General features: G+C 46.0%; 1 protein-coding gene across 1 annotated transcript; it reads right to left on the bottom strand.

Annotated features, from left to right (window-relative positions):
- Positions 1–1,270: 1,270 nt before the first annotated feature.
- On the bottom strand, positions 1,271–14,966 carry tfe3a (transcription factor binding to IGHM enhancer 3a). The gene is made up of 12 exons (XM_046396585.1): positions 14,838–14,966; positions 14,300–14,713; positions 11,218–11,316; positions 9,964–10,023; positions 7,934–8,099; positions 7,666–7,845; positions 6,820–6,918; positions 5,239–5,353; positions 4,260–4,316; positions 3,942–4,017; positions 3,540–3,687; positions 1,271–3,181 (listed from the first exon to the last, which is right to left on the bottom strand). The coding sequence occupies exons 2-12, from the start codon at positions 14,440–14,442 to the stop codon at positions 2,807–2,809; spliced, it is 1,518 nt and encodes a 505-aa protein (XP_046252541.1). The 5' UTR covers positions 14,443–14,713; positions 14,838–14,966; the 3' UTR covers positions 1,271–2,806.
- Between the last annotated feature and the right edge of the window lie 3,009 nt (positions 14,967–17,975).

Here is a 17,975-nt window from a genome sequence, read left to right as displayed (position 1 = left end):
GGTGGCCTGGACTCTCTGGCGGTGCTGTCAGAAAGGAGGATGCTGTCTCAGTTACACACTATCTTGGACTTTGTCTCCCACCCAGTCCATGATGTCCTAGTCAGGCACAGGAGTTGGACAGACTGAGTCCACCGCGATGCTCCACAGAGCGGCACAGGAAGTCATTCCCGCCTGTGGACATCAAACTTTACAAATCTTCCCTCAGAGTGTCAGGTACTCTGACTCAGACTGAGAGAAGCCATCAGTCCATTAATCAATAGCTGATCGGCTGTATTGATGATGTGTTCAGTGTTTCCTCCTGTAAAAACGTGTGCTGGATGTGAAGCTTTGCTGCTTTTCCTCTGAATGGTTTGAATCCTCTGAATGTGTTTGTGATCATGTTGAGCTTTGGACTGTTGGTTGGACTGAACAAACTCTGTGAAGGAGTCACTTTGGCCTCTGGCTCAGTGGGACCACATTTCTCACCAGTTTCACCAGTTTGACAAAGCAAACAATCAGTGGATTCATGGAGAAAATAATCAGCAGATGAATCATCAGCTGCAGTCAAAATGAGCTCCAACAGGAAACTCCTGCAGGAGTCACAGCCAGCTGATCTGAGGTCAGACAGGACAGGACGACAGGGGACACTTTACTGCAGTACTCTACAGTACTTACTACAGTACTTTTACTGTGAATACTTAAGCACATTTGAAGGTGTTTCCACAATAGCGGAAACTCTGTTCTTTATCAGCTGCTGCCATCTCGTGTTGAGACTGAAAACTGATGTGTGTCACCAACAGAAAGCAGCAGTTCAGCATCAGTGATCTGAAAATGCATAAAACTCAGACATGCATTTAAAATGCTCAGTACAGTATTATTTTTCTAAATATTATCAGATGTGATAGGATTGGACTGAAGTACTTAAATACAGATGTGGGACACATTTATTAAATGTGTTTGTTAATGAGTTTTCTTTGTACTTTAAGCAACACCCAGCTTGTTAAATAAACATTGTCTCTTGTCATTTTATGCATCTTTACGTTTTTTGGACTTATTTTCATTTTCATCTCTACAAATTAGTTATTTTATGTTTCTTTCTTGATTGACATTAGCAATGTTTATTTTTTAATTAATAACTAGTTAATTGTAAAATCAAAACCAAATCTTTCCCTCCAATTTGTACAACTTGTCCCACTGGTTAATACTTGTTGATTGTTAGGAAACTCCATCCTGACTTTTATTTTGTAAAAGAATAAAAGTGTTATTGTTCTTAGAGAAAACAGACTAAATCTGTGTTTCTTATGTGGCTTTATTTCTATATAAAAGTCTGGAACATAAAGAACCTACAAAAACAAACATGAGTCAAAATGAAACTTGACAGTTTCTTGACAGACGTGACACAAATCAGAGCATCAATAAAAGACAAACAGAAATCCCTTTACAGACCAACAGTTTTTATCTGATCCTCATTTCTGATGAGCCATGTTGGACCTGGAGTCCAGCTGCTGCTGCATCACATAACTGACATGGAGCTTTAGGAGCTAACAAGAACTAACAACTTGCTAGCTAGCAGTTAGCTGTGAACTGTAAAGAGCTCACTGACTAAAGCTAAAGCTAATAGTTTGCTTTTACTTTCAAATCACTGTGTAGTTAACAATGAGCCACAGCTCACCACGAGCTTCACAGATGTTACTGCTAGCTAACCTGCTGTCTAGCTAATACTGAGCTAACTTAGCAGTATGCTAACTGGCTGTAGGGTTTGGAGATGACAGCTAACAGTAAATAAACCTGAGCAATCCAGACTACAGCTAACGGTGATCTGATTTTCAGTGATAACTGACTGACCATGAAGCTTCAACAGGGAGAGATTTTAACCACATTAAAATGAATGACTTACAGAAAACTTTGCCAAGTGAAGGAAGGAAACCAGTTTAAAACCTGACCGATGACTTGGAAAATGATCAGCAGAACACGAACATCAGAAAACACAGTTACAGTCCATTAAATGAGTGCAAAGAGTCTCAGTTTCCCTTCTGTTTCCTCTGTAGCTCAAAATGAACAGAACACCAGCAACAAAAGATAAAACGGAGTGAATAAAGGACCTGATCAGTCCATCCACTGAAGCATCTCCTCAGTCTCCAGCTCAGAGACCGAAGATTTATGTTGGGTTTATGTGTGTCTCGTTTAAAAATCTGACGCTTCATCTACAGGTCGTTTGTTTGGGTGGTAAAATCTCTAAAAGAACATCTTTAGTTTTCATACTCCCCCTTTATTGTGGCCAGGGGACCAGGACGAACCAGGGCGACAAAACAACGGACAGGAAGTTTGGAATGAAAAAATCCTTGTGGTAATATTAAAAGACACAAGGAGAACAAAATACTTTGCAGAGATTATATGGCAGTAATTCAGAAGTTTGAATTTTGTATCTCATAATTTCAATTAGCGAGTCACAATTCTAGTACGATGAATTGCGTATTATGTGTTTTCGCGCTTTTATTGGAGATTTGGACGAGAGTCGAGAGTTGAGAGAATAAATCAGCCCTTGTTCAATCAGTATCATCATTTCAGTTCAAGACTTCAAACTGATCACCTGCAGAGGACTGGAGCTCAGACCAGCCAGACCTCTGCCAGCAGATCAGCTGTGGCTTTGTTCATTATCAGCCAATCAGCATCTGCAACTGAACACAGTGGTTACCATGGTTATGCCACAGGACAGAGCTGTTTCCCTGTTTGTCTTTCTGATGATGTCTTAAAATGGTTCAACTGAAAATAAAAAAACTGCGTCCAGCTCTGGCCAATGGGATCCTGTGTGTGTGCGCTGATGCCATCAGAGGTCCTCGTCCATGCTGAAGCTGCTCCTCCTGCTGCTGGTCTTTGAGGCTCCGCAGGACAGCAGGGGGTCGGACACCACCCCCTCTGCCCCCTCCTCCATCAGGATGTCTCCCAGGCCGTGGAGCCCCGTCAGCCCCACGTCGGGTATCAGATCCGGAGAGAAGACGGTGGAGGCTTTACGAGGCTCGTCCAGCTCCACAAAACTCAGGGCGTCCAGATCGAGGGAGGGGGTCATTAGGGTGGAGGAGGGGGAAGCGGAGGAGGGGAAGGACTGAGACGGCTGTGGGGAGAGTAGAGCCTGGGGGTCCACTGAGGAGGAGGAGGAGGAGGCGGAGGAGAGGGTGTGGAGGCGAGCCTGAAGCTCCAACTCCTACAACAAAGAAATGCAGACAGGATGTGAGAAGTCAGCTCAGGAACCAACACCTGTGGTCCTGATGTCCAGCGTCAGCAGGTGGTCATCGGCCTGTTCAGTGACACGTCTGTCGGTTTGTTGCGTCTGCTCTAGATTGGAATATGAGTGTGAGGAGTTTTTCCAGATCAGATTCTGAGTGACACATTGTAAAGATTTCTGAGGAAATCAAATCCTGCTGCAGCCCACCAGACGGGCCTCACCAATCAGAGGAGCTTAGAGTGCTGAAGGTCAGACAGAAAGACAAGACTTAGACCTGATCTGCAAACAGACAGAGAACACATGGGAGGCGCTGGTGTCCGCCCCCCTCCCCCCTCACCTGTATGCGGAGCAGCAGGGAGTGGTTGGTGTTCTCCAGCCTCCTCTGTCTCTCCTCCATCTCTCGGACTCGTTGCTGTTCCTTCTGCAGTTTGCGGATGTAATCCACCGACGCTTTCAGGATGGTTCCTTTGTTCCACCTCATCTCCCTGATCAACCAATCACAGGGCGCGCCTCGTTAACACACGCACAGCACTAATGGCCACACACATTACATATTACATTACATAATAGTGGCAATAATTATCAAACAACAATACGTAATTAATTATGTATAATTATTGGTGTTGTGAGATCAGGAGTTTGTTTGTGACAGTAAACGATCCTGTCTGCTGTCTGTTATTAGCACTACGTTACAGGACACATTCACACTGGCAGACTGGAGGATGAGAAGTTTACTGACGGGTCGGAGGATTTGGGGATGAGATCTCCCAGTTCTTTGATGCGATCGTTGATGTTGAACCTCCTCCTCCTCTCAACTGAAAAACACATCAGCAACATTATTTCAGCGTTATGACGCAGACGTCAGCTACTGTTCGTCCAGTCATGAAACGTCTTATTTAGCGCGTTCAGCTTTGGTCTTCATTCTGACTGACACAAACCAAACGTTTCTGCTGGAGTTCATCATTTCATCCTGCTGACTGTATGAGCGCTGAGCACACAGCAGTTACTCACACAGTACTTGCTGCACTGATGAGTGAAGTAGTATTGCAGTACTCACTGAGGTTGTGGTTGTCTTTCTTCTGCCTCTCTTTAATCAGAGCTTTGGCCTCCACATCTACAACAACAACAACAACAACAACAACATCACCAATTTACAGTAACTGCTGCGGAAAAGGTTTGTGTGAGTTAAGACATCAAACTTTCTGTCAGCCTGAATGATTTTCCTTTGAGAATTATTTATTTTCCTTTGAAGGTTCTCACAAACATGAAGGTCAGTTACACATGAAGCTGACTGTCCAGCTGAAACAGCACAACAAGCAGGTCTTCAGTTTGGAGAACAGACTGAACAGGAAGTGGGAATTGATGATGTGGGAAAACACGAGTGGCTGCTCAGTGTGTGTGTGTGTGTGTGTGTGTGTGTGTGTGTGCGTATGTGTGTGTGGGTGTGTGTGGGTGTGTGGGTGTGCGTATGTGCGTATGTGTGTGTGTGTGCGTGCGTGTGCATGTGTGCATATGTGCGTATGTGTGTGTGTGTGTGTGCGTATGTGTGTGTGGGTGTGTGTGGGTGTGTGGGTGTGCGTATGTGTGTGTGTGTGGGTGTGTGTGTGTGTGTGCGTGCGTGTGCATGTGTGCATATGTGCGTATGTGTGTGTGTGTGTGTGCGTATGTGTGTGTGGGTGTGTGTGGGTGTGTGGGTGTGCGTATGTGTGTGTGTGTGGGTGTGTGTGTGTGTGTGCGTGCGTGTGCATGTGTGCATATGTGCGTATGTGTGTGTGTGGGTGTGTGTGTGTGTGTGTGCACGCTCAGAGGAAGTCATGGTGTTGACTCATCAAACTGAAGTCGAACAGATTTACAGCAGAAAAACACACACTCTGAGAACTGTGTCTGAGCCAATCAGCAGCCAGCTCTGCAGGCCATCTTGTCACAGTCGTCTTGTTTTTACAAAGTGGTAACGATGTGAGGATTTCGGGTTAGCAACAGGACAACAATCACTACTGAAAGGTCCTCAGTAGTATAGAAAGTCTGCTGACACCCACCACTCAGCTCTCTCTTGATGGCCTGCAGCTCAGCTGGGCAGCTGTTGCTAACGGTGACGGTGGGTGTGGCCATCCCTCCACCGTACACATCCAGCATGTTCCCTGGCACCGGCAGCTGGAACCAATCAGAGCACAGAGTCAGCAGCTGACAAGAGAAAACGGCCAATCAGAGGCTGAGAAGAGTCAGAGGTTATTCAGAGCATTATGAACTGTGATTGGCTGTTGGATGACCTCCCATGCTCTCTGCTGATTAACACTGCATACCAGGATAACACACACACACACACACACACACACACACACACGCGCGCGCACACACAAAGACTGGACTGGACTTTGAGGAAGATTCCAGTGATTTCCACTTCTTAACTTCAATTATAAATCAATCAATCAGATCAATCAGCTGACTGTTGTCTTTGTGCAGTCTCAGGTCAGAAAATGAATCAAAGGAGATGAAAGCAGCAGCAATGTGACATGTGAAGTCCGACCCGACAAACATTTTCTGTCCTCAGTCTGACAGCCGACTCAGCACAGATGGGAATGTTGCACACAAACTGGACTCCTATAAACAGAACTTTAATACTTTAAGAACATTTTGCCAGTAATACCTCCGTACTTTCACTTGACTAAAGGATCCAAGTAGGTTTTTCACACACTGATATTTTCTCTTTTCTGTACTGAACATTAAAACAAAAGCTTCATTTCCTCAATCAGAAGCACAACAATTAGCCACCCAGAGCTGATCGGCGCTAAAACAGCATGAAAAATTCAACACTTTACCTCTGATTTAATCCTCCTCTTCTCATGGTCTGGCAGTAAAACTAAAATCCTCATTTTATCACATAAACACATACATACAAATACACACCAATACACACACACACACACACACACACACACACGCCTCTCTTCCTCTTTCTGTTTGGACGACTGTTGAAAAATGGGGAAACGTCTCTTTAAAAAGCATAAAAACCCTCCCAGTGAGCTTATTATCTGTCTGACACACACACACACACACACACACACACACACACACACACACACACTGTCTCCACCCACAGCTGCTGCAGCAGAAACGAGGAAGTCAGGAAAACTGAAGTGATATTCTGTTGCGCTGTTAGCTTAGCCACGTGGCTAAAGAACATGCTAACTTCACACAGTTCATCAGGTGTGAGCAGCCACTTCCTGCTCCCTGCACTCAGAGTCCCCTTCATGTTTCCCTCCATTTTCTCATGGACAACATGAGTGCAGCATGTAGTTTCTCTTACAGATCAGACAGATGCTGAGAGAAGGTGTAAAACATCAGCAGCACAGACAGCGAAGCCACGGACTTATCAATACTATTGATTATTGAGAGCCATGCTCGGGGCCTAAACCTCAGTCACATCGCCCATCGGTGTGTCAGCCATGACGCAGCTCTCTCTCAGTAGTTAGTCAGCACTAAAGGCTTTCATTCTGTAAGTTTCCTATATGTTTTCTGTATGTTTCCTGTGTGTTTGCTATATGTTTCCTGTAGGATTTCTGAATGTTTCTTGTGTGTTTCCTGAGCGTTTCCACGTGTTTCCCGTATGTGTGTGCTACCGTGTTGGCAAGCTGCAGTCCAGAGTCGATCAGGGTCAGAAACTCGTCATTCAGGCTAGATTCCAGGCTGATGATGTCATCGATGACTGTCTCTTCCATCTGAATGAACCAATCACAAATCAGATGTGGTCAGAGTACTGAGAGCTGGCGAGCTGCGTATTTTCAGATGTTAAAGTTGCACACTGAACATTAAAAATGACGTACACAAGAGTCAATGATGATGTCATGTGTGGTGATGTGACCTTCACACCCTGAGGTTTCCTGTGTCCATCAGTGATGTGTGACATGTGACTCCATCATATCATATTAAATGTGTGCGAGGTGCTTTAAACTGGCAGATTTTACAAGAGAAAAACTGTTGGATCCTGCTGACTCGGACCCTGTTGAACAGCTGACTCAGTAGAATGTGACTCAGGCAGAAAGAACACTCAAGCTGCTGATTCAGGTTTTCAGGACTTCTGGAAGACATTTCACTGGTCCTTGAAGAGCCTCCAATAATCCTTGTGAGGATTCCATGGCTTTTAAAGATGTTGCAGGGGGTCTTGAGAAGGTATCAGAGGTCCTTCAGGAGTACACAAGGGTACTTTGACGGAGAATTCTCAGGGTCATTAAAAAGTTTCTACAGATCCATGAAGGGTTCTCGGACCCCTGACAGAAGGTGTAATGGTCCTTGTGAGGCTTGTAGAAGTTTTTGAAAATGTGAGAGTGGTCAGTGACCGGTTCCAGTGGACCTGTGGAGCTCCTGGAATCCTGGATCTGCTGGAAGTGTTCTGTCCCCTGTGTGTGTGTGTGTTTGTGTGTGTGTTGATACATCCTGTTGTTGTGTGTAAAACAAACAGTATTTACCTCCTTCTTCTGGCTGCTGTCTGAAGGCTGTGGTTTGGAGGCGGAGCCCTGCTGGGGGGAGTGGCCAGCTGGCTCCTGATTGGCTGCCTTGGTCTGCGTGGTGGACAGATATTGACGCACCTGCTGCCTCTGAGCCTGCTGGATGTGATACCTAGTGGGATTCTCCAGGTGAGTCTGCACCTGAGAGACACACAGCACAGCCATCCAGTTGCATTGTGGGACATGAGGATCCACATGTAGGATTGTCAAAGTCAAGTCCTCCTCGTACCTTAAGCACCTCCACAGGGACCTGAGCAGGAGGCCGACAGGAGGAGGACACAGAGACAGAGATGGGGGAGGACGAGTCCAAGGAGCGGAGCAGCAGCTGCTGCTGCGCCTCCTTTTGCTCCTCCTCCAGAGCCTGCTGACGCATCAAATCCTGACGCATCAAAACCCTGCAGGAACAGAAGAGAAGAGAGGAGAACAAAGGAGAACAGAGGAGAACAAAGGAGAACAGAACAGAAGAGAGGAGAACAGAAGAGAACAGAGGAGAACAAAGGAGAACAAAGGAGAACAGAGGAGAACAGAAGAGAACAGAGGAGAACAAAGGAGAACAGAACAGAAGAGAGGAGAACAGAAGAGAGGAGAACAGAGGAGAACAGAAGAGAGGAGAACAGAGGAGAACAGAGGAGAACAGAGGAGAACAGAAGAGAGGAGAACAGAAGAGAGGAGAACAGAGGAGAACAGAGGAGAACAGAAGAGAACAAAGGAGAAGAGAACAGAAGAGAGGAGAACAAAGGAGAACAGAACAGAAGAGAGGAGAACAGAAGAGAACAAAGGAGAAGAGAACAGAAGAGAACAGAACAGAAGAGAGGAGAGGAGAACAAAGGAGGACAAAAGAGAACAGAGGACAGGAGAACAGAGGAGAACAGAAGAGAACAGAAGAGAACAGAGGAGAACAGAGGACAGGAGAACAGAGGAGAACAGAACAGAAGAGAAGAGAGGAGAACAGAAGAGAGGAGAACAGAGGAGAACAGAAGAGAGGAGAACAGAGGAGAACAGAACAGAAGAGAAGAGAGGAGAACAGAAGAGAACAGAGGAGAACAGAGGAGAACAGAAGAGAACAAAGGAGAAGAGAACAGAAGAGAGGAGAACAAAGGAGAACAGAACAGAAGAGAGGAGAACAGAAGAGAACAAAGGAGAAGAGAACAGAAGAGAACAGAACAGAAGAGAGGAGAGGAGAACAAAGGAGGACAAAAGAGAACAGAGGACAGGAGAACAGAGGAGAACAGAAGAGAACAGAAGAGAACAGAGGAGAACAGAGGACAGGAGAACAGAGGAGAACAGAACAGAAGAGAAGAGAGGAGAACAGAAGAGAGCAGGGGAGAACAGAGGAGAACAGAACAAAGGAGAAGACAACAAAGGAGAACAAAAGAGAACAGAGGACAGGAGAACAGAGGAGAAGAGAACAGAATAGAGGAGAACAGAGGATAGGAGAACAGAAGAGAAGAGAGGAGAAGAGAAGAGAACAAAGGAGAACAAAAGAGAACAGAGGACAGGAGAACAGAGGAGAAGAGAACAGAATAGAGGAGAACAGAGGATAGGAGAACAGAAGAGAAGAGAGGAGAAGAGAAGAGAACAAAGGAGAACAAAAGAGAACAGAGGACAGGAGAACAGAGGAGAACAGAAGAGAACAGGGGAGAACAGAGAATAGGAGAACAGAAGATTACAGAGGAGAAGAGATGAGAACAGAGGAGAACAGAAGGAGAACAGAAGGAGAAGAGGAGAGGAGAAGAAGATGTGCAGGTTAACTTTGCTGTTTCTGACTTGAAGATGGAGGATTACAGCACCCTCTGGTGGACAGACAGGAGTGAGACAGGAAAAAAAGAGTAGCCCTGGAATGTAAATACTATACTTAAAGTCCATATTTGGGGGAGTTGTACTCTGAATGAGGAAAGGGATTTTATTCTCCTTCCTGTTGAGCCAATCCCAACATGTCAAATTGCACCAATCAGAGAGGAGCCAGGAGCATGAAACTCTGCACATGCTCCGTGGGGTCTGTCCCTGTCTCCCAGTAGACACACTGATGTCTCATACTTCAGGTCAAGACTTTTCTGACTGAAACTGCTAGTGACACTTCAAAATCTCTTTGATATTTAAAGTACTCAGGTGTACTTCACTTACACCTCTGCTCACCGCAGCAGTAACACCTGAGGTGTAAGGTCAGTTAATTCTATGTGATGTTTTCTTACAGAAAAAACTTTTAATTCTATTTGAATTATGATTGTGTTGTTGCTGTGCTGATGTTGTTGTGTTTACCTGGATGTCATGGCTGATGGCAGTGAGGATGAAGAGGAGGAGGAAGTTGCTGCTGATGTACTAAACAAGAGAGAGGGAGACAGAGCTTCCTGTTAGGACGTCATCTGAAATCTCTGACATCATTTCTCATCACCTGAAATCGTGATGTCATCACCTGAGGACACTGAACAAAACATTTTCATTCAGAAACAGCTCCATCACTGCTCAAAGTCATCTACAAGGGACTCTGCAGATGGGGGGGGGGGGGTTGTTGATGGGGGTTCTGCTGATTTTCACTGGTCTGTCTTGCTGTGTTTCAGGGGGACCTCATGCAGCCTTCCAGAACTTGTTTGGTTTAATGTGTTGATAAGAGAGTTGGATTCATAACCATCAGCTTTACTTGCTGAAAACATTGCGGGATCAATAAAGTTCATCTTATTTTTCCTTTTCACCATCTACACCACAGACAGGAGAAACCACCTAAAGCTCAATGTGACAAAGACCAAGGAACTGGTGGTGGACCTGAGGAGGACTAAGGATCCAGTGACCCCATCAACACCAAAGGGGCCACTGTGGAGGTGGTGGAGGAGTACAAGTACTTAGGGGTGTACCTCTGTTTTCTGAGGCGGCTGAGGTCCTTCAACATCTGCAGGACGATGCTGAGGATGTTCTATGAGTCGGTGGTGTCCAGTGCCATCACATATGCTGCTGCCTGCTGGGGCAGCTGCCTGAGGGTGAGGGACACTAACAGACTCAACAGAATCATTAAGAAGGCCACCATGTTGTGGGAGAGGAACTGGACTCTCTGACAGTGGTGTCTGAGAGGAGGATGTTGTCCAAAATAAGGACGATACTGGACTTTCCCTCTCACCCTCTCCACAATGTGCTGATCGGCTACAGGAGCTCGTTCAGCAACAGACTCTGACTCCCATGATGCACCACAGAGCGACACAGGAAATCATTCCATCAAAAGCCATCAAACTGTTAAACTCAGCACTGTGACGGACACACTCACTTTATATATACAATGTATATATGTACAGACAGACATTTATACTTATTTTAGTTTTTTATCCTATTTTATATCTTTCACTTTCTTTTCTTGGTTGGGAAAATTGCAAGTGCAATGTCTGTACAAAAGAATTTCGCCTCGGGGACAAATGAAGGACTTGTGATTCTGATTCTGAACCAGACAGAGATGAGACATGAGGATGGACTGAGGTCTCACCACGAGGTCAGAGGTCAGAGGTCAGAGGTCAGGGCTGTGTGTGTTACCTGATGCTGACTGGCTGACTCTTGATCTGGTAGAAGGTGTCGCAGTCCGATGGCACCAAAGTGTCAACCTCGATGTCAGCGACGATACCAGACTCCACCCTGACAGACAGAAGGGACCAATCAGAATCCTCAGAGAGAATGAACCAATCAGCTGCCTGTTCAGCTGCAGCTCACCTATCATCCACAAAGTGCTGCTATGATCAAACTCTGGCTGTGCTGAAGAGGAGAATTAAACCCCAGACAACAAGGACTGACAGACAGACAGAGAGTCAGACAGAGAGACAGGCTGAGAGACAGACAGGTATGTCCCTAATGATATGACTGAAGGCTCATGATGGAATATTTGAATACTGATGTTGGAACCAGGGAAGAAGAAAGAGGAAAACAGCATCTGTCCACACTTTAGTCAGTCCCACTTCCTGTGTGTGTGTTACTGCTGAGTCACTTCCCTCTAATCCAGCATCCACTCACTCACTCACTCACTCACTCACTCACACACACACACGCACACACACACACACACACACACACACACACACACACACACTCTGTTGTCTCTGACCTGGTTGTTTGTTTGCTTACTTTTGACTAACCTACACTGCTGTAATGGGCTACTGGATGCTTGAATTTCCCCCGGGATCAATAAAGTATCTATCTATCTATCTATATATATATATATCACACACTCTCACATTTACACACACACACAGGAATTATGTGGGTGATGAGACAGGAAGTGAAAACCAACAGGAGGCATCTCACTGCTCAATGGTCTGTTTGTGTTTGATAAAGTGAGGAGGAGGAGGGTGCAGTGATGAAGAGCAACTCTGTCACTTCTCAGCTGCTCAGATGATGATGATGATGATGATGATGATTAAGAAGGGGAGGTGAGCTGACTGCTGCTGTTCAGTGTCTCAGTCCAAACTGTTTCCAGATGTGCTCAAACCACCAAGACTTTACAGCGTGGGCTGTCTGTTGGGCCACGTCCCATTTAGAAACCAACAGCACCTCCAAACTGTCCTGGTCCACTTTGTCCCACTTCCTCACCTTCATCACTGGCCTTCAGTAATTTCCAGGTTTTGATGATACCTGTGCTGTAGTAATATGTGTGTGTGTGTGTGTGTGTGTGTGAGAGAGAGAGAGAGAGAGAGAGAGAGAGAGAGTGTGTGTGTGTGTGAGAGAGAGAGAGTGTGTGTGTGTGTGTGTGTGTATCTGTGGAGGTTCTCAGTCATAGGTCATGACTATGAGGTCATATTCACACAAAGCGTTAAAGCAAGGCGTCTGGACTGTGCAGACAGATTGAAGACGTTTCGCTGATCAGATCTGATCTTTACGTCGGTGAAACTAAACAGCCACTCCACAGAAGAATGGCACAGCACAGCAGAGCCACCTCCACAGGACAAGACTCGGCAGTCCACTTACACCTCAAGGGAAAAGGACATTCCTTTGATGACAACGATGTCCACATTCTTGACAGAGAGGACAGGTGGTACGAAAGAGGGGTCAAGGAAGCCATCTTTGTTAAGTTGGAAAAACCTTCACTCAACAGAGGTGGTGGACTTAGACATCACCTCTCCTGCACCTACAATGCGGTCTTCCCATCCATACCCAGGAAGTTTCACCCCAATCCACACGAAAGCCATAACAACAACAGGTCGTTAACCCGAACTCATCAACATTCTCACAGCCATTAGCCAGTCGTTAAACACAGGGGGCCAATCACTGTCGTCCAACTACACAAACTAATCTGCAGGACTATCAGATCCTTTGTTTCAGTTAGTTTCCCTTAGTCACTCCCACTGAGGGGTATATATTGGTTCCTCAACAGTCAGTTCAGAACTGATGAAGCTGCTTGGATTAGCAGCGAAACGTCTTCAAACCTCTTCACAAGTCCAGACGCCTTGCTTTAACTCTTTGAGTGAGTGTGTGTGTGAGAGAGAGAGAGAGAGAGTGAGTGTGTGTGTGTGTGTGTGTGTGTGTGAGAGAGAGAGTGAGTGTGTGTGTGTGTGTGCATTAGCAGAGTGTGGTGGGGGGAGGAGGGGGGTGACATGAAGGAGTATGAGTCCGGGCCTGTCGGTCTGTCTGTTTCCCCTGGGAAAATTAGAACACAACCAGCCCGAGTGTGTGTGTGTGTGTGTGTGTGTGTGTGTGTGTGATTATGTTGGATGACTCATTACACCAGAAGGCAAAGAGGATCAGAGGTCAAAGTGCAGACGGTAACAACATCAACAACTTGTGCGACAGAAGTTCCACAAGATCATCTTCATCATCATCATCATCCTGACATTAATACACACACTCAGCACTTTAACATCCAAGTCTCACACATTTAACTTGTTAGTTTCTGTCAACCAAGGAAGTACCTGAAGACCACTTGACATAAAGTCGACAATTTAATTTCATTTACCTCTCAAAACAATGTAGCTTAAGTCCCAAAAGAGAGCCAACAGCATTTTGAATCTTTGGGAAAACATTTTAATTTGGCAGAGATGGTCTGCTGGAAGAAACGACATGTTTGATCGTATTTTGACCATCGACTCTTCAATTCTGATGATTGATTCACCTGAATGACAGGACGTTAAATAACGGACATGTATGGAGATTTGAGGTCATATTTTATAATAAAGGGCATTTAAAAAACTGCAGGCTGTCACTTTGTTCAGCTGCGTCTGTCTGATTTCTTCTCCGCCATTAAAACTGTCTGACCCACAACACTAAAGTGTTTTCTTTAATCTGTAGGAACTGCAGTCCTGTTCGGCATTGACCAAAAGCACAAAGCACTTATTCAAAACAGCATTTTAACTTTATGAGCTGATTTCCCGGTGATTCATCAAAGCAATGAACGTTCAAAGTGTCCTCAGTGTCCATGTAAGGTTGGACATTCGCGATAACGTGGATACGACAGAGTGTTTCCTGACTAATTAAACATTATTAAGGTGTAAGATTCAAGTTACTGTCAGCTTATGACAGATGGCGTCAATCAGGACCGCATCGGATTTAAAAATACAGATTTCTGAAGGGAGATTGGCGTGAGAGTCTCTCCGCAGCAGATAACGGCAGTTCTCTGAACTTCCGGACTCACCGGACCAGGTTGAGTGTTTCAGCCGAGTCCAAGATGACGAAGACGGTCTGCGGCTGCAGAATCCGGGCCTCCTGCTGCTCCGGCTCGGCTCCGGCTCGGTTCTGCTCCACGGTTTGGATCTGATCTGCGCTGACAGCTGACATTTCCCCAGAGACAGACGTCTGAACGACCAGAGACTGAGCAGCACAGACAGGCGCTTTGTTTCCCAGCAGCCACCGGAGGATCGAAGTGAAATCACGGCAGCAGCATGTTTCAGTCCAGCAGTCCCTGATCCAAAGGAGCTCAACGCGGAGACAAGAGACAGACAGACGCACAGACAGTCCACCTTACAGATGAGGCACACTTGGACAGCCTGAACCACAGTCAGACAGGCAGGCAGACAGGCAGACAGACAGAAGGGTGTCCGAGGAGCAGCTGTGAGCACAGATATACAGTAAGTAGAGCGGACAGCCACTCAACAGCAAAATACTGCATGGCAGGTGGTTGAAACACCAGAGGTACTTACACTGAGAACATGTACTTTAATAAGCCTACTGACCTCACGGTGTCCAGCGCTCAGAGAGAGCGAAGAAAAACGAAACACACTGAATCATTTAAAGAAACGTAAAAGCGCAGACAGCATGTCCGTGTGTTTTCTACCTCTTCTGTTTCGGTGTGCACGTCACTTTCAAGAGGCGGGTCCCAAAGACCGGCCTGAACTCCCCTGGACCAGTCAGCTGCTGGTCTGTGCAATACCAGCCAATGGGACAGCGACTGGGGTCGCCGACAACCAATCAGCTGCTGCCCTACTCCGCCATCTTGTTTGTTTTTCTTTCTTCTGTTACGGGAAGTGAGAGCGCGGGAGGGAGGGGGAATCCCAGGTGACGTCTGCCCTCCATGACTGATCGGCTGAGATCAGACTGACAGCAGAGCTGTCCAATCAGCGTTTCACAACCGGTGCCGTGGTTGGTCGAGGTGGAGCTGGTTTTAAACCTGCTGTGTGCGCTGTTCATCAGATCATCTCCACTGACAAGTAGAACAAAGTATTTCAAAGTTCACTTTTTAAGTTGTAAGTCACTTGAGTGAATGCAGACTACCAGCACTGCTGAAAATCTAATAAGCAAATAACATCTCTTATATATATGTGTGTGTATATATATACATATACATATACATATATATATATACGTGTATATATATTTATAGCTGGGCTCTGAAGGACATTCAAAGGAACACTAAACTGCTCATCACATCATCTTCAAATGTAAAAAAATAATCATTACCTCCCTTGCCCAAAGTCGACGGGGACATTCACAAGTCCCCGTTCTCGCAGCTCTGCACAGGATAAGCGACATTGATAGATAATGGATGGTCTCCCTCTCATTCTTTGATGTATGGTTCTGTTTTTAATTGTAATTTCACTCTTTCCTGTCACTGGATGGTGCTGTTGGTTCGTAAGTAAGTGTTCTGAAGCATAACAACTTTTTTCAATGAAACAGTACAAGTAGTACTACTGGTAGTAATAGTAATAGTAATAGTAAATATACCTCCAGACATTTGTGTGTACAGTTTTTGTGTTTTTATTTCATTTATATCTTCATAAACATTTCTCACTGTATTTTCTTACAGAAGAGCATGATGGGAAACGGACTTGGATAGGACGGAAGGCAGTGGCCGGCCACTAACCAATAACCTGTAATTAATCAATACGCAATAATACTCAATAACCAATAATCTGCAATCAACAGTCAGTAACAACAAGATACCAGAAATACAAGAATAAGGAGAGGTTATGGTGAATGTTGTTGTCATGGCAACATTGCTATGAAGCCAAGAGTTGTGGAACTCGGTGGTTACCATGGTAACAGCGTGGAATGTGGATGGGAGCATGTGGTTAACATAGTAACATCCAGAAACCCAGTGGTTACTAAAGCAACAAGTCAAGAGATAAAATTATGCAGATGCGGATTGTCTAATTGGTTCTGTATTATCAACACATTTACCCAGGTTGCCATTTAGTGACATGGTTTGCTTTGTTTCATGATTCTTCACGGACTGTGTGAGGATAGAAACACACAAATCCTCCTGAAAAACACTTGCATCATATCAGAACAGGAAGCCAAAAAAGAAAACAAAACTAATGCTAATACAAACTAACAAAACAGAGTGTTGAACACTGACATCTGCCATTGAGATGTGGCACAAGCAATAAAGTAAGTGAGCCGAATAAAACTCACCCCTCCAGTGTATGAGTGCCCTAATGATCCCAGGAGCTATGTTGTCCGGGGCTGTTTGCCCCGGTAGGGTCTTCCAAGACAAATAGGTCCTGGGGGAAGGGCGAGACAAAGCGTTTTTCACACAGAGCTCTATGAAAGGCAAAACCAAAGATAAGTATACCCTGCCCAGAGAGTTACTAGGACCCCGTCCTGGAGCCAGGCCTGGGGCCTGTCACTTCACTGGTGGGGAAGGAGCTTGAGCTTGTGCGAGAGGTTGAGATAATGGATAGATATAGTTGGGTTCACCTCTACACAGGCTGGGCTATGGAGTCAGTCTCCTTGAAAGGGGTTGGACACTTCTCTGGAGTTGCCTTGGGTGAGAGGCAGAGGGCAAGTGTGGGCTTACTTATAGCATCACGGCTTTCTGCCTGTATGTTGGGGTTTGCCCCAGTGAATGAAAGGGTTGCTTCCCTACGCCTTTGGGTCAGGGAATGGGTCATGACTGTTGTCTGTGCTTATGCACCAAATAACAGTTCAGAGTACCCACCCTTTTCGGAGTCCCTGGGATGGGTGCTGGAAGATGCCCCTGGGGATTCCATTGTTCTGCTGGGGAACTTCAATGTTCACATGGGAAACGACAGTGGGACCTGGACGGGTGTGATTGGGAGGAACAGCTTGCCCGAGCAGTTCAGTAACCCGAGCAGTGCTGAGTTACTGAACTTCTGCACAAGTCACAGTTTGTCCATAACTACCACCGTGTTCGAACATAAGGGTGTCCACAAGTGCACTTGGCACCAGAACAGCCAAGGTCACAGGTCGATGATTGACTTTGTAGTCATATCAGTGGATTTGCGGCCATATGTTCTGGACACTCGGGTAAAGAGAGGAGTAGAGCTATCAACTCATCACCACCTGGTGGCAAGTTGGATTAAGTGGTGGGCGAGTATGCCAGATAGACCTGGCAAACCTAAACAAACAGTGAGGGTTTGCTGGGAATGTCTGGCTGAGGACCTGGTCAGAATGGTCTTCAACTACCACCTAAGGCAGAGATTTGACTGCATGCTGGGGTTGGTGGGGGACATGGAGGCCAAGTGGGCCACGTTCCACGGTGCCATTGCAGAGGTGGCTGTGCAGAAGGTCTCCAGTGCTAATCGCAGCAGCAATCCTCAAACCTGCCGGTGGACACTGGGGGTGAAAGCTGGAATCAAGCTGAAGAAGGAGTCCTACAGCGTATGGTTGGCTTGTGGGCAGCTGACAACTACTGGCAGGTCAAATGATGCACAGGTTGGGCAGTCATGGAAACAAAAACCCAGGTGTGGGAGGAGTTTGGTGAGACCATGGAGAAAGACTTTCGGCTGGCCTTGAAGAAATAATGGCAAACCGTCTGGTGACTCAGGAAGGGGAAATAGCACTTTGTTCACACTGTTTACAGTGGGAGTGGAAAGCTGCTGACCTCGACTGAGGATATAGTGAGGTGGTGG

This window comes from Scatophagus argus, chromosome 8 (genome assembly GCF_020382885.2).
Source record: "Scatophagus argus isolate fScaArg1 chromosome 8, fScaArg1.pri, whole genome shotgun sequence".
NCBI classification, from domain to species: domain Eukaryota; kingdom Metazoa; phylum Chordata; class Actinopteri; family Scatophagidae; genus Scatophagus; species Scatophagus argus.
The sequence above is the reverse complement of the archived record's forward strand: the minus strand, read 5'-3'. Positions and strand labels throughout refer to the sequence as shown.